General features: G+C 46.8%; 1 protein-coding gene and 1 non-coding gene across 2 annotated transcripts in view; both read right to left on the bottom strand.

Moving 5' to 3' along the window:
• Nucleotides 1-20626, bottom strand: part of MOCOS (molybdenum cofactor sulfurase) — a 55182-nt gene that overhangs the window by 29747 nt on the left and 4809 nt on the right. Inside the window, exons 2-8 of the mRNA XM_059894112.1 lie at nt 19523-19612; nt 18293-18359; nt 16447-17091; nt 13431-13507; nt 10256-10455; nt 4289-4405; nt 1856-2317 (exon numbers count right to left, since the gene is read on the bottom strand). Coding sequence (XP_059750095.1) covers nt 1856-2317; nt 4289-4405; nt 10256-10455; nt 13431-13507; nt 16447-17091; nt 18293-18359; nt 19523-19612 — 1658 coding nt within the window. The remainder of the gene's footprint in view (nt 1-1855; nt 2318-4288; nt 4406-10255; nt 10456-13430; nt 13508-16446; nt 17092-18292; nt 18360-19522; nt 19613-20626) is intronic.
• Nucleotides 11478-11607, bottom strand: LOC132348327 (small nucleolar RNA SNORA20). Its single transcript, XR_009497444.1, has one exon. It is a non-coding gene; the product is annotated as a small nucleolar RNA SNORA20 (small nucleolar RNA).

Here is a 20626-nt window from a genome sequence, read left to right as displayed (position 1 = left end):
GTTTTAACAGGCAGAAGCACCCTTTTGTTCCAGACTACCTTTTCAAGGATGCTTGTATAGTGAACAGCTCTACAACCCTCTGGAGCAGAGGGCAGGTTTGTTCACAGTCCAATATTATAAAGGTAATGGCTTCTCCCTGATCGAAGACTACACAGGTTGGCTGGCATCCTGTTATGAAAGAGTCAGGTTTCCTGAGTTAGAGGTTCCTGAACATGAGCACAGCATCCACCTGGGCCCCTCTGGACCCTGTCTTGGGACCTGGGGAACAAAGAGAACAACACACCATGAAGCTCATGCTGCGTGCTGGGTGGTGAGTTAAGTCCTTTATCTCTGACCCAGGAATCTCATGTCTTCTGTCAGCATCCATGGAACTGTTGCAGGCTGTTTCTCAGACCCTTCACGGTTCTTCACACCCATCTGTTGGAACATGTCTATCACTTACTGGCTTCCTCCTTCCTTCTTCTTCTTTGTCTGGGCCAAGTTTTCAGCCAGTGTGTCTGTGTTGGCATGTGAGGGGTGAGCTTTCAGCTGGTGCAGCTGGGCTTTGGGTTATGGAAGGAGTTGGGCAAATAAGTATTCAGTGAGGACAGTGGGAGCCAGGTTTCTCACAGGATTTACAAGTGCAGAAAGGGGGACGGCTAAATAAACTATGTGGTGTTGGATTGGAATTGGAGGTATTAGTACGAAATCATGGCCTATGGATAGATGATGGAGATGGATGGATAGATGACAGATAGATAGATACATAGATATGTGTGTGTGTGTCATAAAGTGTCTGTTTCCCTTCTGAGATACTGCACACCCTGAGAGAAGGAACCATTTCCATTTTGCTCATCACTGCACAGCAAGTGCAGGCCCAGGGCCCAGCAGGTAGCAGGTGTTCAGTGTATAGTTTCTGAAAGAGCAGATGGATAGAAGACCTTTAGCAAAAAAGGAAACCTACTGAGTTTCAGTGTCCTCGTCTGTAAAATGGAACACTAATTCCTGCTACGCTATCTGTGCAATGCGGCTCTTCTATGGGACATGACTCATCTGTGAAAATAGAGTCCTGACACTCCTCACCTGCCTCCATTCAGGAGTGGAGGTGAACTTGCTTATTTATGGTCTCAGATTGGAGGACAGGCTCCTGTGTGACCAGCCCGAAATGCAGGTGACAAACAGCCTTGACCATGGTATGTCCGACCAGGAGCCAGGGAGCCTGTCATCCCAGAGGCTCAGGAGGCTGGGAACTTTCTATGAGGCTGTCTTTCTATGATCTATGTGTGTCCCTGGGACTTGGTCTCCAGCTCCCAGCTCCGGTGACTACCAGGCCAGCATGTTTACAGACATTATGTAGTTCACCTCCACGGGGAGAGCTGAGCGGAACAGACGCATGAGAGCAGGGACCCAAGGAGTCAGCAGACCTGGATTCAAATCCTTGCTCTGTCATTTTTTAGGGGGTCATGACCTGGGCAAAGTGCTTAACCTCAATAGCCCCCAGGCTCCATATCTATAAAATGGGGATGATATTACCCAGCACCTCATATTATTGTTTTGAGGATCAAATGAAACAAAGCACGTACGATGCGTCAGCAGGGAGCCAGCACACACGTATTCAGTGAAAGTTACATCCTTAACTATCAACAGTAACTAGGTGGTCACACCCAGAAACAGGATCCTCTCAGGGGTCCCCATAAGCAGAGCCGTGGTCAAAAGTCAGCCCAAACCAAGAAAGGCAGAATGAGAGTGGCTACTATGATTTTGATTTTCTGCATGCTTTCCTTCACTTCCTGAACTTTCTTCTTTGCTTTATCAAACAACATTATAAAGTAAACAAAAAAGAAGCAATCTCTTTAGCTGCCACTAAAACCCTTACCTCAAATGCGGCACAGGATTTGATTGGGTAGAGGAAAAGGTTGGTGACGATGTGTGACCCAAGGCCCCCATCCGGGATGCCTGCAGCTTTCTCTGAAGGGGTCTGCTGGGTCCTGGTGGTCTCCAGCAGAGGTGGGCGCAAACTCACAGCATCCACAGTGGTGGGTGAGTTGTCCCAAACCCTGGAGTCTGGGGAAGCATCTTCCTGAGGTGAGGGACTACGTCTGGCCCTGGTGGCAGGCACGGCGTTCTGAGCCTTGCTCTCTGCTGGCAGGGCTCCAGCCTCCCCAGGAGTGGCCAGAGGGAGAGGCTGGCCATGAGACGGGCGCAGTCGGGTTGCTATGATGAACCTGAGAAAGGCCTGGGCATCCTCAAGCGTAGACATGTATCCAAACGAAATCCTCACAGATCCCGTGGGCTGCCCATCTATGAGGTCCACATCATCACCGCAGACATGACCAGCCTAGAATAAAGAAATAAGTCAGCCAGAGTGACTCATTCCTCATGGATAAAGTGGAAACCATTTGGTAAAACAAGTTTTGTTAATTTTATAAGATAAAATTAACCCAGGAAAAAAGAACTGCAACACTAATAGGAGTCGTGTGCCTGAGGCATAGTTCCAGAAGCACAGGGACTCACTCTCTGGACGTCACTCTTTGCTCAACTGTGAATTGGGATCTATAGCAATCTCAGGGGGCCACTAAAAAGTTTAAAAGACACAACATTGTAAATCAACTATACTTCAATAAAAATAAATAAATAAATAATTGTTTTTTTTTAAAGTTTAAAAGAAATCATTCATGGAAAGCACTTACCAGAAACACGCACACAGTGCCCACCCACAGAGGTATCAAAAGACAGACCAAAGTTTCAGAAGCACAGATGGGTCAGCTCCTTGGTCTACCTAGGGCTTAAGTGAGAGGAGCACCTGCTGGCCATGCCTTTTAGCCTCTCTCAGAACCAAAGGGAGGTCTGCATCCCTGACAGCTGCCCTTTGACAAGAGGGCAAGACAGAGGTGCTGCCCCTATGAATAACCCGCCCAAGGCCAGGACGAAAGCCAAAGGCAGCATGAGTGCCTGGTCGGGAGGTGGTGAAAGAAAGGCAAAACGTCCCCAAGCCTCTCCAAGCCTGGCAGCCTGGTGTTGGGCGTTGCTCCAGCTGCCTACCTCCCCCAGAGCTGAACCCAAGTCAGTCACCCAAGGAGATGAGGCCACGGCATTCCACACGATCAATATTACATCTGGAACTGCATTCGTTTGTGTTCTGAGACTCCTTCTCTCTCTTTCTATTTATTTTATTTTATTATTATTATTTTTTAACCACACCATGTTGTGTGAGGGATCTTAGTTCCCCGACCAGGCGTCAAACCCACGCCCTGTGTAGTGGAAGCACCGAGTCTTAACCACTGGACTGCCAGGGAATTACCCCTTCTCTCTCTTTTTTTTTAAAGATTTATCTTTTTTTTTTTTTTTTTGGCTGCATCAGGTCTTAGTTGTGGCACGCAGGATCTTCATTGAGGCATGCGGGATCTTTCATTGTGGCACGTGGGCTTCTCTCTAGTTGTGGCGTGCGGGTTTTCTCTCTCTAGTTGTTGCGTGTGGGCTCCAGAGCGTATGGGCTCTGTAGTTTGCAGCACGTGGGCTCTAGTTGAGGCGCGCAAGCTCAGTAGTTGTGGCGTGTGGGTTTAGTTGCCCTGCAGCACGTGGGATCTTAGTTTCCTGACAAGGGATCGAACCTGTGTCCCCTGCATTGTAAGGTGGATTCTTTACCACTGGACCACCAGGGAAATCCCCCCTCCTTTTTCAATAAAACATTGTTCACAGTTGGTTGGGATTTAATATATTCAATATTTAGTGGCAACCAAAAGAAACTTAAGTTAGAAACTATTCTGATATAAATAAGGGCTCTTTGCCACTCAAACCATTCTTATGAAATGGTTCAAAACAGGCCGTACCTTGAAGTGACAAACCTCAGCCCAGAGGAGCGGCAGGAAGAGAGGGGACCCGAGAAATGCAGAATACCCCGTAGAAGAGTTCCTCTCCTCACCCAACCCAGACATGAGCTACCTCCTGCTTGGAGATTTCACTCTGGCAGGACTGAACTAGCTAAGGGCCCTCTGCATGTACGAGCACATTTTCACATTTGCTTGCCCCCTGTTAAAAGCCCTCTTCTGGAAAAAAAAAAAACACAACCCTTTTCTGCCTCTAAATGGTTGCCCTCAAACTAAAAAATGACTGCCAGAGAGGTACTATCTTGAAGTGTTTTCTATTTTTGTTGACCCCTTTTTCTTTACACATTCACAGGGTGGGCTCAGAGAAATGAGCTCGCAGATCCAGCCCCGACCCCAGACACACGACCAGCCTCTAATGAAGTTAGAGGCACCGCCATTGGGGCTTGCTGGCCAGCGTTTGGACCACACGGTCTAGTACCAACCTGAAGATGCTTCTTGATCATCTCATCACTTATCCCCAGGTGCCTCTGGCAGGCCCCAGTGTTACAGAAGCAGCCGGTTCGCACGTGGATGTTGTGAAGACTGGCCATTTTATCCACCTGCGGGTTTAATATATGACATGGAACCAGTGTTAGGAGTGTCCAGTTTTACTCTGATTGCCTGGGAAGGCGTTTCAGATCCATACTTGGACCTCTCTTTCTTAACAGTAAAATGAAAATATGAGCTTGGAATTTTGCTCTAAAGTGCCATGATCTATCGTGGGTTTACTAAACACATTTAATAAAATGTTACTGATAATTAAATCTTATCCAGTTGGGTTATAAACATATGCCTGATAAAAGTGAAAGATATCAAATTCACACCAAACTCCAAGTTAAGAGCTCACATGTAAAACAAGCAATCTGATTTCTTAAATGAGCAGACATTTTTCCAAAGAAGACATACAAATGCCCAACAGGTATATGAAAAGGTACTCAACATCACTAATTGTTAGGAAAATGTAAGTCAAAACCGCAATGACATCAGCTCTCAAATATCTAATATCACACCTGTTAGAACAGCTATTATCAGAAGGACAATGAATAACAGGAGGTGGAGAGAATGTGGAGAAAAGGGAACCCTCGTGCACTGCTGGTGGGAATGTAAACTGGTGAGGAACTATGGAAAACAGTATGGAGGTTCCTTAAAAAATTTAAAATAGAACTAATTGCTGGAACTTTGATCCAGCAATTCTACCTCTGGGTATTTATCCGAAGGAAATGAAATCACTGTCTTGAAAAGATATCTGCACCCCCATGTTCATTACAGTATTTGCACTAGCCAAGACATGGAAACAACCTAAGTATCCATCAAAGGATGAATGGATAAAAAATATGTGATTTATAAATATTATTATTCAGCTATAAAAAAGGAAATCCTGCCATCTGTGACAACATGGATGGACCTTGAGGGCATTATGCTAAGTCATAATGAAATATGCTAAGTCATAGTGAAAACTGCTAAGAAATAAGTCAGACAAAGACAAATACTGTATGATCTCACCTACATGTGGAATCAAATCAAAATTCATAGATACTGAGAGCAGATTGGTGACTGCCAGAGGCAAGGGATGGGGGTCGTGAAGGTGGTCAAAAGATACAAACTTCTAGGTATAAGATAAATAAGTCCTGGGGATGTAATGTACAGCATGGTGACTATAGTTAATAACACTGTATCGCACATGTAACAGTTGCTGAGAGAGTAAGTCCTGAAAGTTGTCATCACAAGAAAAAGAATTTGTAACTATGTGTGGTGATGGGTGTTAACTAAACCTGTAGTAATCAGTTCGCAATATACATATGTATCGAATCACTGCACTGTACACCTAAAACTAATACAATGTTATACATCAGTTATATCTCAATTGTTAAAATTTTTTTTAAATAAATTAATCTTTGAAAAAAGAGCCCACATGTTTCAAGGGAGATTCACAAAGATAAAATCTGAGGGCGGCTGGGACGTGGGGCAGCTCCTTGGCATCCTCTGCCACCGGGTAGATTCCCAGAGCAGGACTTAGCAGAGCTACCAGTCAGAGCAGCTCTGCCTCAGCTCCCAGCCCAGGCTGCAAACATTACTGTGTTGACACTGTGTGTTATCGATTTGCTTTTCATAATGTCTCAGACTTTGGGTTGAATCACAGAACTAACTGCTATGCAATCCAGAAGTTCCCAGGCTCTTTCCTGTCCCCTGGAAGCTAGACAGGTGATTCGTAGTCACAAGGCTCAAAGGTGAGCTGGCACGAGGGATGTTTATCCCAGCTCTTCTGTTTGTGGGTCCAGAGCTCCATTCCCCCAAGGGCCTGGGGGCCCAGTGAGGGTCCTCAGCCCTGGTGACTCAGGTTAAACTTGGTGGAGTGCCCTAAATGCATTCAAGGAAACAAACACATCTTGCCCAGTCAGAGAAGCCTTTGAAACTTTTCTCCCTGGGAAGTACAGGTGGGGGACACAGACACAGGTCACTACGTGGTCAGCCTGGGCTCCCCGCTAGGCAGGCACAGAGGTGTTACCTCCCACACACCCTTATGGGGACCACACTGTCTTCCCTTTAGCCGTCTCCCCTGGACGGTCAGAGTGAAAAGAAGCCACCTCTGCTGGTGAAATCCAGGAGTGCCCTGCTCTCTGAGACCTGGAGAACCTGGCGGCACCACTGGGTCTGGCCTACTCCACCGCCAGGATCAGGTGGTCTCCATTCAAGGGGCAGCCCCTAGGAAAGCCCCTCACTCCCCGACCCCAACTCCCGCCAAGCTGAATGAGAAGTCTCCCCCACCCACCCCGTATCCACTATTCCAGCTACCACAGCCACAAAACAAGCCACCCAAACTTGGCGGCCTAAAACAATAACCATTTTATTGTGCTCACGGCTACAGGGTTGTCAGGAGTTCAGAAAGGCCCCAGAGGAGATGGCGTGTCTGAGCTGGGAAGACTAGAAGGCTGGGAGCGACACGACGTCTGGGGTTGGAATCACCTGGAGACTCAGTTTCTCATGTATGTGTCTGGCCTCCAAGCCAGAAGGGCTCAAAGCAGACAGTCACCATCCTGCCTGCTTTTGGCTTCCTCACAGCATGGCCGCTCAGTGTAAAACTCCTTACACGGTAACTCGAGGCTCCAAAAGTGAATGCCCCGGGGAGCAATGCTGATGTCGCGTGGCCTTTTCTGACCCAGCCTCCAAAGCCAAGCAGTGTCACCTTCTGTAGCATTCTGTTGGTTATGAGTGCGTCACAGACCTGCCAAGATTCTAAGGGGAAGAGAGAGGGACCCCACCTAGAAGAGCATGTGGGTGGAAGAGGCTGTTTCGGCCACGCTTACCCTTCATACTAATTTCTCATCACAACTTCATCTCCTCTCACCCTGAGACCTTTGGAATCCCACACAGGCTCGGCCAGTGCCCAGCCTGGTGAAGGAATTGGCTGCTGGAGCAGGATGAGCGTTGCATCCTGGGAGGGTGAGAAAGCGGCCTGACCACAGTGCAATGGAGCACTTGCTTCATACCAGCTCAGTGCTAAGAGGCTGTGCATTGTAACTCATTTAATCCTCGTGACAACCTATCAGCAGGGAACATTGTTATCCCCATTTCACGGAGACTTGGGGAGCTTACATTAACTCACCCAAGCTCCCAGAGCCAGCAAGAGGCAGTCCAAATCTGAACCCACCCTCTTAACCACTGGGTAGACTGTCTTCCAACAGAGGGGAGAATGAAATTCGGAGACCCGGATGTCAAAAACAAGAACCCAAAATCTTCTCACAGAAGGCTCAATTCTTTCACGCATCCCTTGAAAAAGAGACAGCCAGACCCAGCCATGACGCCATCTGATCTTTCCGAAGGCCCCCCAAATCCCTGTGGAATTCCCACATGTGAAGGAGCCCAGGAAAACCCAAGATTCTCCTGGGCCGGCACAGCTGGCCATGGCTCAGCCTCGGCCTCCACTCATAGGATGAGCTTCCTCTACAAAGGCACAGAGGGAGAAACTCATCCTGTTTGATGCCTCGGAGAATGAAGGTCCTGGTGAAGTCAACCAGGCACCCAGATACGCTCCCTGAGGGGGAGGGGGATTCTTCCTCTTGAGGCTTCTCTGGGCAAATGGTGGGGGGGTGGTTCTTTCACCGCTGCTTGGACCAAGCAGAACGCTGTGGGCCCACCACCCCCCCGCCAAGTACAAAGGCTGCCTCTTATTTGTAGAAAAGCTGAAGTCTCCCAGGCCTCCCAGAGTCACAAAAGAAAAGGCTTGAGCAGTTCATGATTAGGACAAGAGAGTCACAGACTCCGTGTCTGATGAAAGAATGGGATTAATGTTATTGCTCGTAATAATCTATATCTTTGTGGGCAAAGGAATAACTGTAGCTTGCTCTGCCCATATATGTGAGCGGGCAACTAAAATTGTCAGCAAAGAGAGCTACAGACCCATGTCGACATCTTTCACTCTAAGATCTCGACACCCTCTCTCAGCATGAAGCAGTTACAGAAGATGGACCTTCACTCCTATTCCCATAGAAATGTAATGATGTCTGATAGTGGGGATTTGTAAGCAGCTCTTTTGCCCCTTTTCTGTTTGTTCATTTCTGTTTTCCTCAGACAGACCTTAATTGTAAAAATGAGATCACTAGGTAACATTTAACCTAACTCCGGACTTCTGCTCTACTGAATGTACACAATGCCTTGCTTAACCGGTTGATTCCTTTCCTGGATTAAAAGGAGTAAGAATGAAGAATTAAGTAGTTAAAGAATAACAGCTTCCCTGTTAGCAAATTTGCAGGTGGACAACAGGGGCAAGAGAACATCCAATTGCAGGTGGACCATGAGGGCAAGACAGTACCAAACGAAGATCAGAAGTCAGTGGGTCTGCACGCAATGGAAAAATGATGAAGAATCTGATCTCCTACCTTAATGATTAACTGAGACTGTTTCCCCTTTTTCCCTTTAAAAATTGTCATGGCTGAGCAGAATCTTCGGAGTTGGTCTCCGGACATGAGTCCACTTTCTCCCCAGATTGCCAGTTTTTCTGAATAAAGCACCTTTCCTTTCTACTGACACTTGCCCCTCGATTATTGGCTTTTGAGCGGTGAGCAGCCCAACCTGAGTTCGGTAACATGCCTGCCACAGCACACTTCATGGTCGCTTGTCTGCCCTCCTCCACACCCCTCAAAAAATACACTTATTTTAGGTTCGAGAATGAAACTTATTGTACCAATAACCTAGAATAACATATTTGAGAAGGCAAACCTTTGGCCCCGATGCATTTTCCACCACCCCTCAGAAGCATATAAAATTGCCTGCTTCTGAGTGGTGCTGGGCTGTGTAAGTGAGGGGCAGTGTGGGCTGGGGTCTTCACAGTCAACTCACCAAAGAGACAACTTATGGTTGTAGAGTGTTGGCCCCTGGACACCAGTGAGAACCAACATTTCCCCCAGAGAGTATTTCTCAAGTTGGTTCCTCAGAAAGTTTATGGCTATTCAGAAGGGGGGACAGGATTCCTTGAGAAATGGATTTTGTTTGAGAAATTCTGGGTTTGACAAAGTGTACGGAGATAGTAGCTTTCAAGGGAATATGAGCCACTATCTTCCAAACTTATGTGATGATCAAATCTGCTCCTCACAGCAGTTCTAGAAACCCGGGCTCTGAGAAGGGCCTTGGGCTCCCCATGCCCAGTGTGTGACAGCTCATCTGCTGACCACCTACTGCCATGTCTGAGTGCTCAGTGTGACTCTAGATTTTTTAATGTACTGGGCAGTGACCAGCTTACTCAACTGTGGTAAGGATCCAAGCAGTTCCCAAACCTGCAGTGTTTTCATGGGAAAATACATACAAAGGGTATATCTATAGAAACTATTTTATAACCAATCTACCAAATCCTTTGAACTCATAATAGGGATGAACTATGGTAGACATAAGGGCTTTTGTGCTACTAAGGACATCATTCCTACTTCATTAAAAAAAAAAAAAGAGTTATGAGTTCCAAGCAACATGCAAACAAATGGTGGTAAGAGGCCCAGAATTTTCTGTAACACTAGATATGGTCTGATGTATCAGTGGGGCTACCAAGCTGTTTGTACGTGAAACGACATCAGACAGGCTGTTCTGTCTACACTATTTTAGGGTGTCTTCCCTTGCTGGCAAGCTTCAGCTGTCCCCTCCCACTGCCATCAGAGACTCGACCTCTCTCTTCCCATTTGAAATTGATCACCTGTGGCTAAATAAGGAGGGCTGAAGAACTAAATAGCCGTGCCTGTTAGAACAAGAGTAAAGAGCCTCTAAGGAAGCACCAGTGGCCTCTCCAACAGCGCACAGGATTCATCATGGCTACTGCAAGGGCCCAGAGGCCTTGACTGCAAATTTCAGGGCTCAGAAAGGCTTCAGAATTCCAGACAAGAGTGATTCTGTTGTGAACAGGTCAGCAAGATGAAAAGAAAACCCACCTGGGAGTAACCAATGATGTTCCCATTGTCATCGAGCACGTTGAAGCTGATGACCGGACCCTGAACCTCTGGGCTGCTGAACTCAGAGTCGCTGTAAATCTGCACGACAGGGGCTCCGTTGGGGTACCGAAGGGTGGACAGGGCAGCGTAGGTGTACTGAGCCAGGGTAAAGGTGTGCTGCCTGATGTTCTCCATTCCACCTCAAAACAGTTACGAAAACAAAAGGGGATCATGAACTTAATGTAAAATTCACTATCTCATTTTTAAGAAAATGAGATCATTATAACTGGCAAACTTGGACCTCATATTCATGATTTTAAATACTTGTGAATAGTGCATGGTACTGCCCACATGATAAATGATTAGGTCATTGGTACTGAACGACAGTTTACCACTGCTGCTTCTGTGGAATTTTTCCGTAGGAATTGCTGTTGTCATCTTCCTTTTTTTTTTTTTTTCCAGCTTTTTGCACTTTAATGTGTAATACTCGAGGTACAAGAAAACTGCATCTAACATTGTCATAAATCAAAGAAATCAGATCAGTCATCAAGGGCTCCAGAGTGAACAGCATCTTCATAACCTCCATGCTTATCGTCTTTGCTTTCTGGGTATAATTTAATAAGATCATCAATTCGAAGAATGGTGATTGCAGCTTCAGTTGCAACTTTCAAACTCTTAACTTTAACTACGGTTGGTTCAAACACCCCTGCTTGTTTGTTGTCTTGGGGTTTACCATTGACCAAGTCAAGGCCAATCCAGTTTAGATTTTTGCGTTCTGGGTTAACTTGAGCCTCATTATGAAAAGTTCTTAATTTTGCAACCAGATCTGTGGAGTCTTGGGCAGCATTAACTGCAAGAGTATTAGGAATAACAAGAAGAGATCTTGCAAATTCGGCAATAGCAAGCTGTTCCCGGGAGCCCATGCTGGTGCGTAGTTTTTGAGATGTACGGAAAGGGCTGCTTCTACAGCACCCCAACCCGGAACCACAGATTTTGACTCCAAAACTCTTCACTACACAAAGAGCGTCATGTAAAGAGCGCTCCATCTCGTCACACATGAAATCATTTACCCCACGTAAGATGACTGACGCAGAGGTACGAGCCTTAGTGCTATTTTAAAAACAGCGAAATTCTTAAATCAATGCTTTAGTAAGTCCATGCAGAAATTCACTCTAAGTGCCTTGATGAAATCCTGCTTACACAGGACATTTAGACATGGAAGCAATGTCTAGACCATGGAGAAGAGATGAAATGGTTACTTCACCTCAATTTACAATGGCCCAACATTATTTTATCCCATGCGTATAACTGCTTATATCATTGAAAGACTATAGCAGTCAATAAATGGGAAGTCATCTTCCTTTTTAAAAAAAAAAATGTTACTTAAGCATTCAGATAATTTAGACCCTTTGGTAACAGATTGCAAAAATGTACAATTTTGTCTTTACATGTATCTCTTTTTTGCTGTTGCTGTTTGTTTTTGTTAATGTTTAAATCTTTTTTTTTTTTTTTTTTTTTTTTTTTTTTTTTAGTTTCTTGGCCACACCGCACAGCATGCGGGATCCTAGTTCCCCGACCAGGGATCGATCCTGCGCCCCCTGCAGTGGAAGCTCGGTGCCCCAACCACTGGAGTGCCAGGGAAGTCCCCTAAATCATTTTAATATTATACAAAGCAGTTAAGGATACTTGCTATAACATGGATGAACCCTGAAAACATTATGCGAAGTGAAACAAGCCAGACACAAAAGGACAAATATTGTATTATTCCTCTTACATAAAGTGCCTAGAATAGGCAAATTCATAGAAACAGAAAGGAGAATAGAGTTTACTAGGGGCTGGGGGAGGGGAAATGGGGAGTTACTGTTTTTTCAGTTTGGGATGATGAAAGTCCTGGAGAAGGATAGTGGCGATGGTTGCTCAACGATGTGAATATACTTAATGCCACTGAATTGAATATTTAAAAATGGCTAAACTGGTACATTTTATGTTATATAGATTTCACCACAATTTTTTCTAAAAAAGAGCCTAATTAAGTAGGAAAAATCAGGGTTTGCCTTACTGTGGGGCTGATATTGTCAATCTGCCTTCAGAGGTGCCCCTGGCTCTGTCAGACCCTCTCACTTGTGGTTTGGATACCTTGCTAGTATCTGTCCTTGAGAAAGTGCTCATTTCTCAATGTCTATCTTGATTATCTCCTCTTTGGCTAGATGATGCCCACTCACCTCCCTGCATTACTGTCATGACAGCCCTCCTATGAATTCTGTCTGCCCGCAGTTTTAGGCTTAGGCTGAGGACCTAAGGGTCTCCTTATTATGACGAGAGAGAGAGAGAGAGAGAGAGAGAGAGAGGAAGGGCTGCCTAACTGCTAAGCCGCGTCCCTGGTTCACCATAACCCCATACCCATGTGGACGGTACAAGCAGTGTCACCCCGTTCTAGAAGCTTAGCCTCTGAAAGGAGCGCCCAGAGCGCAGCAGGAGTGGGGAGTCATGGATCACCAGACAGAGGTTCTTCCAGCCTTGTGCCTTGTGCCAAGCCCCATAAGATGGGAAGTGGCATCCATCTGTGTGTTAGCCTGTGGGGAATGTCCCCCACCTGCTCACACACCTCAAGCACTTGTCAGGAAAGAAAACATGTATCATTGCAAAGGCCAGCAGAAGAGACAGTGTTTGGGGGCTCAGGGTTAGGCGTTAGCACTGCCTGGGTTTAAACCCTAGCCCTCCCGGGTTCCAGCTCCCTGGTCCTGGGGAAGGCATCCAACCTCTCTGAGCATAAGCTCCTTCGTGGGCAAAGTGGGCTCGTCATAAAGCTCCCCTGTGGGAAGACCCAGCGAGGTAAGAGCTAAATAAGGTCTCAGGATCTGTAAGCATTCCCAGTGCAGGGACCAAGGAGGGCTCCTCTGCGTCTGTGAGGTTATTAATCTCTGGATTTGGAATGTCTCTCACTTGTTAAAATGTTCTTTTAACCGACCAAAAAAAGGTCCAGTTTCTTGCTCTTGCCTCAGAAGTCATGTCTGGAAGTTCTTTAGAATCAGCTTCATCTGCATCAGTGCAGAGCTGCCATGTGCCGGTCACCTGCACAGTCTCTCTCCTTATCTGAATCCCACCCAGGCCAGGGCTCCCTCAAGGACACAGGCAACAGGAAGCAACTTCCACACAGATAAAGAGGTCCACTGACCTGTGAGGCGCTCTAAGACATCGAATCCATGTTTTAGCGCTATCACGTCAAGGAAGGAGATGGTGCCATCTTCAAACCTGTAATGGTGGTGAGGGGGATGAGGTCAAGCTGTGGCTAGCTCCTCCTTGTGCATTTCGTGTATGTGACAACGGGGCTTTGACTCTAGCCTTAGCCGTGATCTATGGAGACCTTGCCTCTGCTGCCTTATACAGTGCTGCTCTCCCCTCTCCTCCTCAAGACAGAGGGCCATGCACACCAAGACATGCGGGCTGCCTCTGGCCCGACCTGGTCTGCAGCTTACTTGGGATGGGCTGGCAGTGGTGATAAAGGGCCCTGAAAGACAGTCACCACCTTGGAAGACTTCGGACTTGACAAAACCTCAAGTGCTGTGGGCTCTTGAAATGCTGCCCTTGACCCCAAGAGAGCACCACTGACAGGCCATCAATCCAGTCAGATCAATTGTGCAGCCATGAGGTTCTTAACAAGAGTCTATGATTCCGAAGTCTATAGGACCACAGCTATTCTAAGGCTCTCAATAAACTTCCTGATCATCATTATAATTATATTTGCATTTTATAGTTATTCATTTAGACAAAATCCTCATCAAATCTTTATTATCCATGTACTGCATGCCGGGCACCGTTGTAGGTGCTAAGGATACAGCAGTTAACGTGACACGTAGGATCCCTTCCTTCACAGGGCACAGAAACAAGGAATAACAAACAGCAAACACGCAGGGAAGCCAAATAAGCATCAAGCCAGGGAGTGACAAGTGCAATGAAGTTGCCTAAGCAGGAGGGCTGGCGGCTGCTTTAGACAAGATGGTCAGGGGAAGTCCTCTCCGAGGGAGCTCATTCGAGCAGAGACTGAGTGGAATTAAGGGAGCGAGGGAAACTGCTCATTTTTGAAACAGTTTTGGAGGGAAACAGAGTTCCAGGGAGAGGGTGCAGCAAAGGCCCTGAGCAGGTGGAGCCAGAACAGCAAGGAGGTCAGTGAGGCCAGGTGCAAGAGAGCAAGGCGGAGGGTGGTAGGAGAGCAAGTCAGAGGACTTCACCCTGGATGAGACGAGTGGCCGGAGGGCTCCGAGCAGAGAGGGGTGACGACGGGATGGGGCCTAGGTTTTGATAAAACGCCTCTGGCTGCTTCATTAGCGAGGGGGAAGCCTGGGGCACAGTGAGGTGACAAACAGCAGTCTTATGCAAGTTGAAGCTTTCAATGGAAATACCGTGTTTTGTATTTTAACACTCTAGGGATAAGATTGCTCAAAATATCATTAGCAGAATGTTAGTATCCTTATAAAACTAATGGTAATTAATAGATATATAGAAATAATAATGAATCAATTGATAATTAATTGACCATTAATAAGTTAGTAACTAATGACTCCTTATTAAACATGATTAGGCAATAATGGCTTCTGTTACTAATTGATCAATAATAAATAATTATTGATTGATCAATAATTAACAGACTCTTAGGAGAAAAGGGAGGTTTTTTTTGTTTCCATCAGGGGTGTTTCTCACTGGGTTATAAAATAGAAAAGATTAAGAACATGGTCCAGATGCACGTTCAGGAAACATTTGAGTTGGGTATTAAATCTCAAGCTCTAGTCCTAGGATCACAAGAAAAGTATGAGGCTTCTAATGGTAAATAAATACATTCAGCTTTCTGGGAATCTTGGTGCAGCACCTGCTATAAGGCGATTCACCCAAATTGAAGGCAAGAGGTCTGGTCCAGCCCAGCGCACTCATGCCGTGCCTGTAATGAGCTGCCCCACTCCTCTAGGTCTTCTAACTAAATAAAGTTTGGGTTGTCATTTTGTTCTGCCTTTAATTTACATGATGTTGTGCCTGTCATTCTTTTCTCACTTGGTTATATTATATGCTACATTATCACACTTGGATTCAAAAGGTTTTACATTAGCTTTCCTGTCTTAGAATCGCGCAATTATGGAGAAGTCCTAAATGAAAGAGACATCAGATAGCCTCATAGCGTACTGATGCCAACTCAACCTTGGTGCTTCACCTATAGTAGCTCTAAAGAATTGTATCCTTTTAGGGATGCACTTTATAGGAAAAACATGAGGTGCAGAGATCAAGTCACAGGCTCCTATTCCCACAGTGTGCAGTGGAGCCCGGATTCACTCCCCAGCGGTCCAGCTCCAGAACCTACACTCTGGACTATGGCTCTACTGCCGAGGCCATGACCCCACCTGCAGGACCCTTGAGTCTGCACCCGGGTCTGCGGGGGATCTGAGCCACCCTCCCATCCAGGCCCCGGGGCCTTCTCAGGCACAGCAGAGTGACCAGCTCCTGGCCCCTACCTCATGGTATCTCCCACTGTTGGACCCAGCAGAACACTGGGTCAGCTGCCATTTTCACCCTCTTATACCTTCAACCTTATGGGCCCCAGCCATTGGCATCTGGGGGATTCCTGGGCACGAGCCACACCGCCTGCCCCTGCACCCTGAGAATGACACATAGACCAGCAAACCCAGGCAAGGAGCTGCCTGCCCTCAAACTTCCTTGGTAACCCCCGGGAGGCTCACAGAGGCTGCTGTTAGCTGTGCCCCCGAGTCTGGTGGCCTCTGATTTAACTGGTTCTTCTTGCTGACTAGACACCAAGCTGAGCTGATACTAGCTGCTGAAATACAGCTGTGCTGTCAACATGTATGCACACTTGTTCCAAATGGCACCATCCTTTTAAATCACTGCTTCAATTGCTGCCCCCTCATGTCACTGCTGTGGCAAAGGCCTGGGGCCCATCCTCCTTACTCTTTGGAAGGCCTTCATCTCTTCTGCTCGCAGCCCTTCCCTGCAGGCCCTCATCCTCCCACAGCTGTGGAGAAGCCCACACACAGGCCAGAGTTCACAGCCCCCTGTGGCAGCTCCAGTTGACCTCTGACTCTTGGATCCGGGCCCTGTCACCCAGCACCTCCCTTGCACAACCCTACAGGTGGCATAGGCCAGACCCCAGCCTTGCTGAGCTCCAGCGGCCACTCCCATCGCCGGGTTACCTTTCAGCCACCGACTCTCTGGGGATATAGAAGTCTTCTTCTGCAAGGTATGCAGCGGCCGTGCCTCCTCCAAAGTAGGTTTTCCTCAGCAGAGGAGCTGAGCGGCTATTCACCAGCAGGGCGCCCAGGCCGGTGGGGAAGCCAAAGATCTTATAGAAGGAGAGGGGGACAAAGTCGGCCCGGTGAACCGACAGGTCCAGAGGCGAGGTGCCCACGTAGGCAGCCGCATCCAGCAGCACGAACCACTTCCCAGGCCCACTCACGGGGCGCATCCGCCCGGACTTGACCTCTTCTATCCAGGACAGGGGGTACCTGGTCCCGGAAAAGTTACTCTGAGCTGGGTAGCAGAAGAGATGCAGAGGCTGGCCATTGGGGTCGCTGGCAGCGGCAACATCCTCTTCTTCCGCCAGCCACATGTCCTCTGGCCTGACTGGGATTGAAGTGATGTTCATGGCCGCGGTGACCTCCCTCATGCCCACCACAGACGTGTGGCTGTCAGTGAGGTAACAGAAGCGACTCCCGCTGCTCTCTGGGCCTGGGGACACCCACGGGAAAGCCTCTGCCACCAGTTTAAGAGCAGCTGTGCTCCCGGCCGTGAAAATCACAGTGTAGTCCTCTGGGGAGGTGTGGAAGTGTGCCAGGATCCTGGAAGAAGCACAGCATCAGGGAACTCCTTGGTTTCCCTCCAGTGTTACATGTTTGGAGCTAGTTGTATTTCAACTAAATACGACATCTCTCTACCTTAAGAGCTAGGAAAAAGCCAGATAGGCTTTGCCACGTTGTGAAGTCAGGGCAGGGGCAGAGGAAGTTGTGGGAAGAGATGGCAAATGGGTGCAAACCGGCAAAATCACCCAGCCTCCCAAATCCCCACCCCCAAATGGAGAAGACAAAAATCCACAACTAGGCTTCCCTGGTGGCACAGTGGTTGAGAATCTGCCTGCCAATGCAGGGGACATGGGTTCGAGCTCTGGTCTGGGAAGATTCCACATGCCGCGGAGCAACTAGGCCTGTGAGCCACAACTACTGAGCCTGAGCGTCTGGAGCCTGTGCTCTGCAACAAAAGAGGCCGCAATAGTGAGAGGCCCGTGCACCGCGATGAAGAGTGGCCCCTGCTTGCCGCAACTAGAGAAAGCCCTTGCACAGAAACGAAGACCCAACACAGCCAAAAATATAAATAAATAAATTAATTAATTAAAAAAAACAAAATCCACAACTACCTTAAACTCAGTTGAAAACATCCCTTCTTGGTCTACTGTCTGGCTCTATCATAACAAGTTTTCAATCATCACCTTGTTTAACATTGCTTTTAATACGGGCAACCCTATAGCAAAAGAGTATCATTTTCAAATTGGAAATAATTTGAAATTGTATAGATTCAAATATCTTTAGGTACCACCTAAATTATTTTGCCAAAAACTAATTAATTTTTTATGTGCAAATATTAGTAAAGGGGGGAAAACTGAAAAAACAAGATGTCTAAATCTGAAATACGAAAAGAAAAAAAAACAGAGAAAGCATTTTTTTTCTCCCTGAAAACAAGACTTAGGAACCTGGGTCACTCCTTGTCACTCTGGCCCCCAGGAACTCTGGCACCAGCCCAGAGCCGCACATGATAGCTTGGGCACCTCAGAGGTGCCCACCTGTGCTTCTGGTCGGCCCCGCTCTGCACCTGCTCAAGCTCACCTTCCTGTCCTCTGACCCTGATGGCTATCAGCGTGCATGTGTGGCCATTTAGCTGAACGTGATCTTCCTGAAACCAACTCAGAAGCTCTGTGGGGTGTGGGTAGGTGGTAGGAAGTCCATCCACCCACAGGTGCCCACACAAGTTGGCACCCCTGCTGCTCACCTGTAGCGCACCTGCTCCACCGTGTCATGGGTGAGCTTGCTGCTGATGTTCTGGCTGTGAGGATTACCTGGCAGGTTACAAAGACAACACCGTTGGGTCACTACTTATAGTCTCTCCTTTTGTGTTCCTCCAAAATCCCCTCCCTCAGTTTCTCAAAATTTAAGCAAAAAAGTTATCATATGACCCAGCCTTCCCCAAGTTCCAAACAGTAAATTTAATCAGGGAAGTGAGAAAATGCAGAAAGAAAGGAAAAGTCAAGCAAGACAAAATAATAATGGTTTAGCCATTAAACAAAGTCAAGGACCTTTATTTAGTTCCTCCTCAAGGGCTATAGATAATATTCTGGGCCATATCCTTTGAGCTATTTTATAGATACTAAAACGCATACCAGGTGGAAGTAGTTAACTGTATGCTGCCCCTACCCAGTTCTCCCTTCACATCTCCACCGCTCTCCTCCCCTCCCTGTTTCTGGGCTGGTTCCTGAAACCACCGCAGGGTCTTGGCTCATGCTGTTCCTTCTGCCTAACATGCCCTCTCCTCTTTTCCGAGTGAATTCCTCCTTCTCCTCTAGCATCCGCCCCACTCCTGTAGAAGCTTTCTGTGACACTCACGCTGCCAGTTCACCGTCACTCTGCAGATACAGACCCCCATAGCGCCCGGGGCCTTTTGGTCACAGCCCTTTGCTCAATTGATAATTTACTTTATTTACATTTTACACCACTTTACTTTTTTTTTTTTTTTTTACATTTATTTGGAGATCACTTGATTGAGGTCTTGTCTTTACTAGACCATAGTCCATGAAGGCAGGGACTGTATTTACTTTGTTCCCATTACAGCACCATGCCCCCAACACCAGAGTGGCTTAATCAACACTTACAGAGTGAATGAATGAATGAATGAATGAATGTTCCTCCTGCTGTCCCACCCTCTGCACTGTGCTGGTCCCACAGGGTCATCCCACCACCAAACACAGCACCCCGTGCCCTTCCTGACACTGACCCCTTCTTCTGGAAGTGTGTCCCTGAGGCAGTCCCTCCCACCCAGCAGCACATGTGCTACAGGGACTGGGTGCTTGCTTGCCTGACCCCCTCTCTCACGGGGCTTACTCAGCTTTGCGTGTTCAGCACTGTCCCGCCTGTTAATGTGACATTTTATTAAGCATAGATATATTAGCTGAATGTAGTTGGCTAATGTTCAGTAAAAAATCAGTTGTGCTGTGTTTTTCTTTACCATAAACATTTTCCATGAGATCTTTAGTGAAGCTTGTAAGCTGGCTCTGGGGGAACAACGTGGCTCCTGCATGGTCAAGATAGACAGTTCCTGAAAGAAAACACAAAATAAAGCTGTGATTATTTTTCAGAGGTATTCCACTCATTTCACAGAGGAGGATTATTTCACACAGAGGAGAAGCCCAGCGGACGTTCATGATTCAGGATGGCAAAGCTATTTCATGTTATGACACACACCCTGTTCTGGAGTTTCCGCGCAGCTTCCCAGGCTGTCAAGCCCTGATTCTACGTTCCCATAGTGAGTTCCAAAGTCCTCAACCCTAGAACAGCTGTGACAGCTTCGGAGATGACTGGGAATGGCTGTGGTCTTTCCAGTCTCTCTCATAAACAGAGAAAGGCAAATTTAGATGACAGTGAGATACCAAGCGTTACCAATCAGATTGCCCCAGATCAAAAGGATAACTCACTGTATGGGTGAGGGTGTGGGGAAACAGGCCCGCTGTTACATGGCTGGTAGGAGGGTAAATGGGTGCAACTTCTTTATGGACAGAAATTTAGCAATATCCCTCATGCTTTAAAAATGCAAACTCCCTTGACCTAGCAATTTGTCTTCCAGGAATCTATCTTATAAATTGTGAAATGGCCTGTCAGTGAGGACATTCAGTGCAGAACTGTCTGTAAGAGCAAAGGGTTGGAAATGACTTAAATATCTATCAACATGTATTTAAAATAAAGAATTTGAATACACCCATCTAGTACTGACATGGAACAAACTCCAAGATATGTTTTCAAGAACATACAATGTGAATAGATTCATTCATTCTTTCATGCACTTAACAAATATTTTTTGTTTTGTGCAGGATGGATTTTTCATTTATTTTATAACAGCTTTATTGAGATTAATTCACATACCGTAAAATTTGCCCTTTTAAAGTGTATGATTTAGTGGTTTTAGTATATTCGTAAAGTTGTGCAACCATGGCCACTATCTAATTTTAGAACACTTCATTCATCCCAAAAAGAGACCCCATACCCATTACCACTCACTCCCCAGATCCCCCAGCCCTAGCCCCTGGCAATCACCAACCTATTTTCTGCCTCTATA

Source organism: Balaenoptera ricei, chromosome 14 (assembly GCF_028023285.1).
Source record: "Balaenoptera ricei isolate mBalRic1 chromosome 14, mBalRic1.hap2, whole genome shotgun sequence".
Lineage (NCBI taxonomy): Eukaryota > Metazoa > Chordata > Mammalia > Artiodactyla > Balaenopteridae > Balaenoptera > Balaenoptera ricei.
This window is presented reverse-complemented; position numbering and strand designations above follow the sequence as displayed.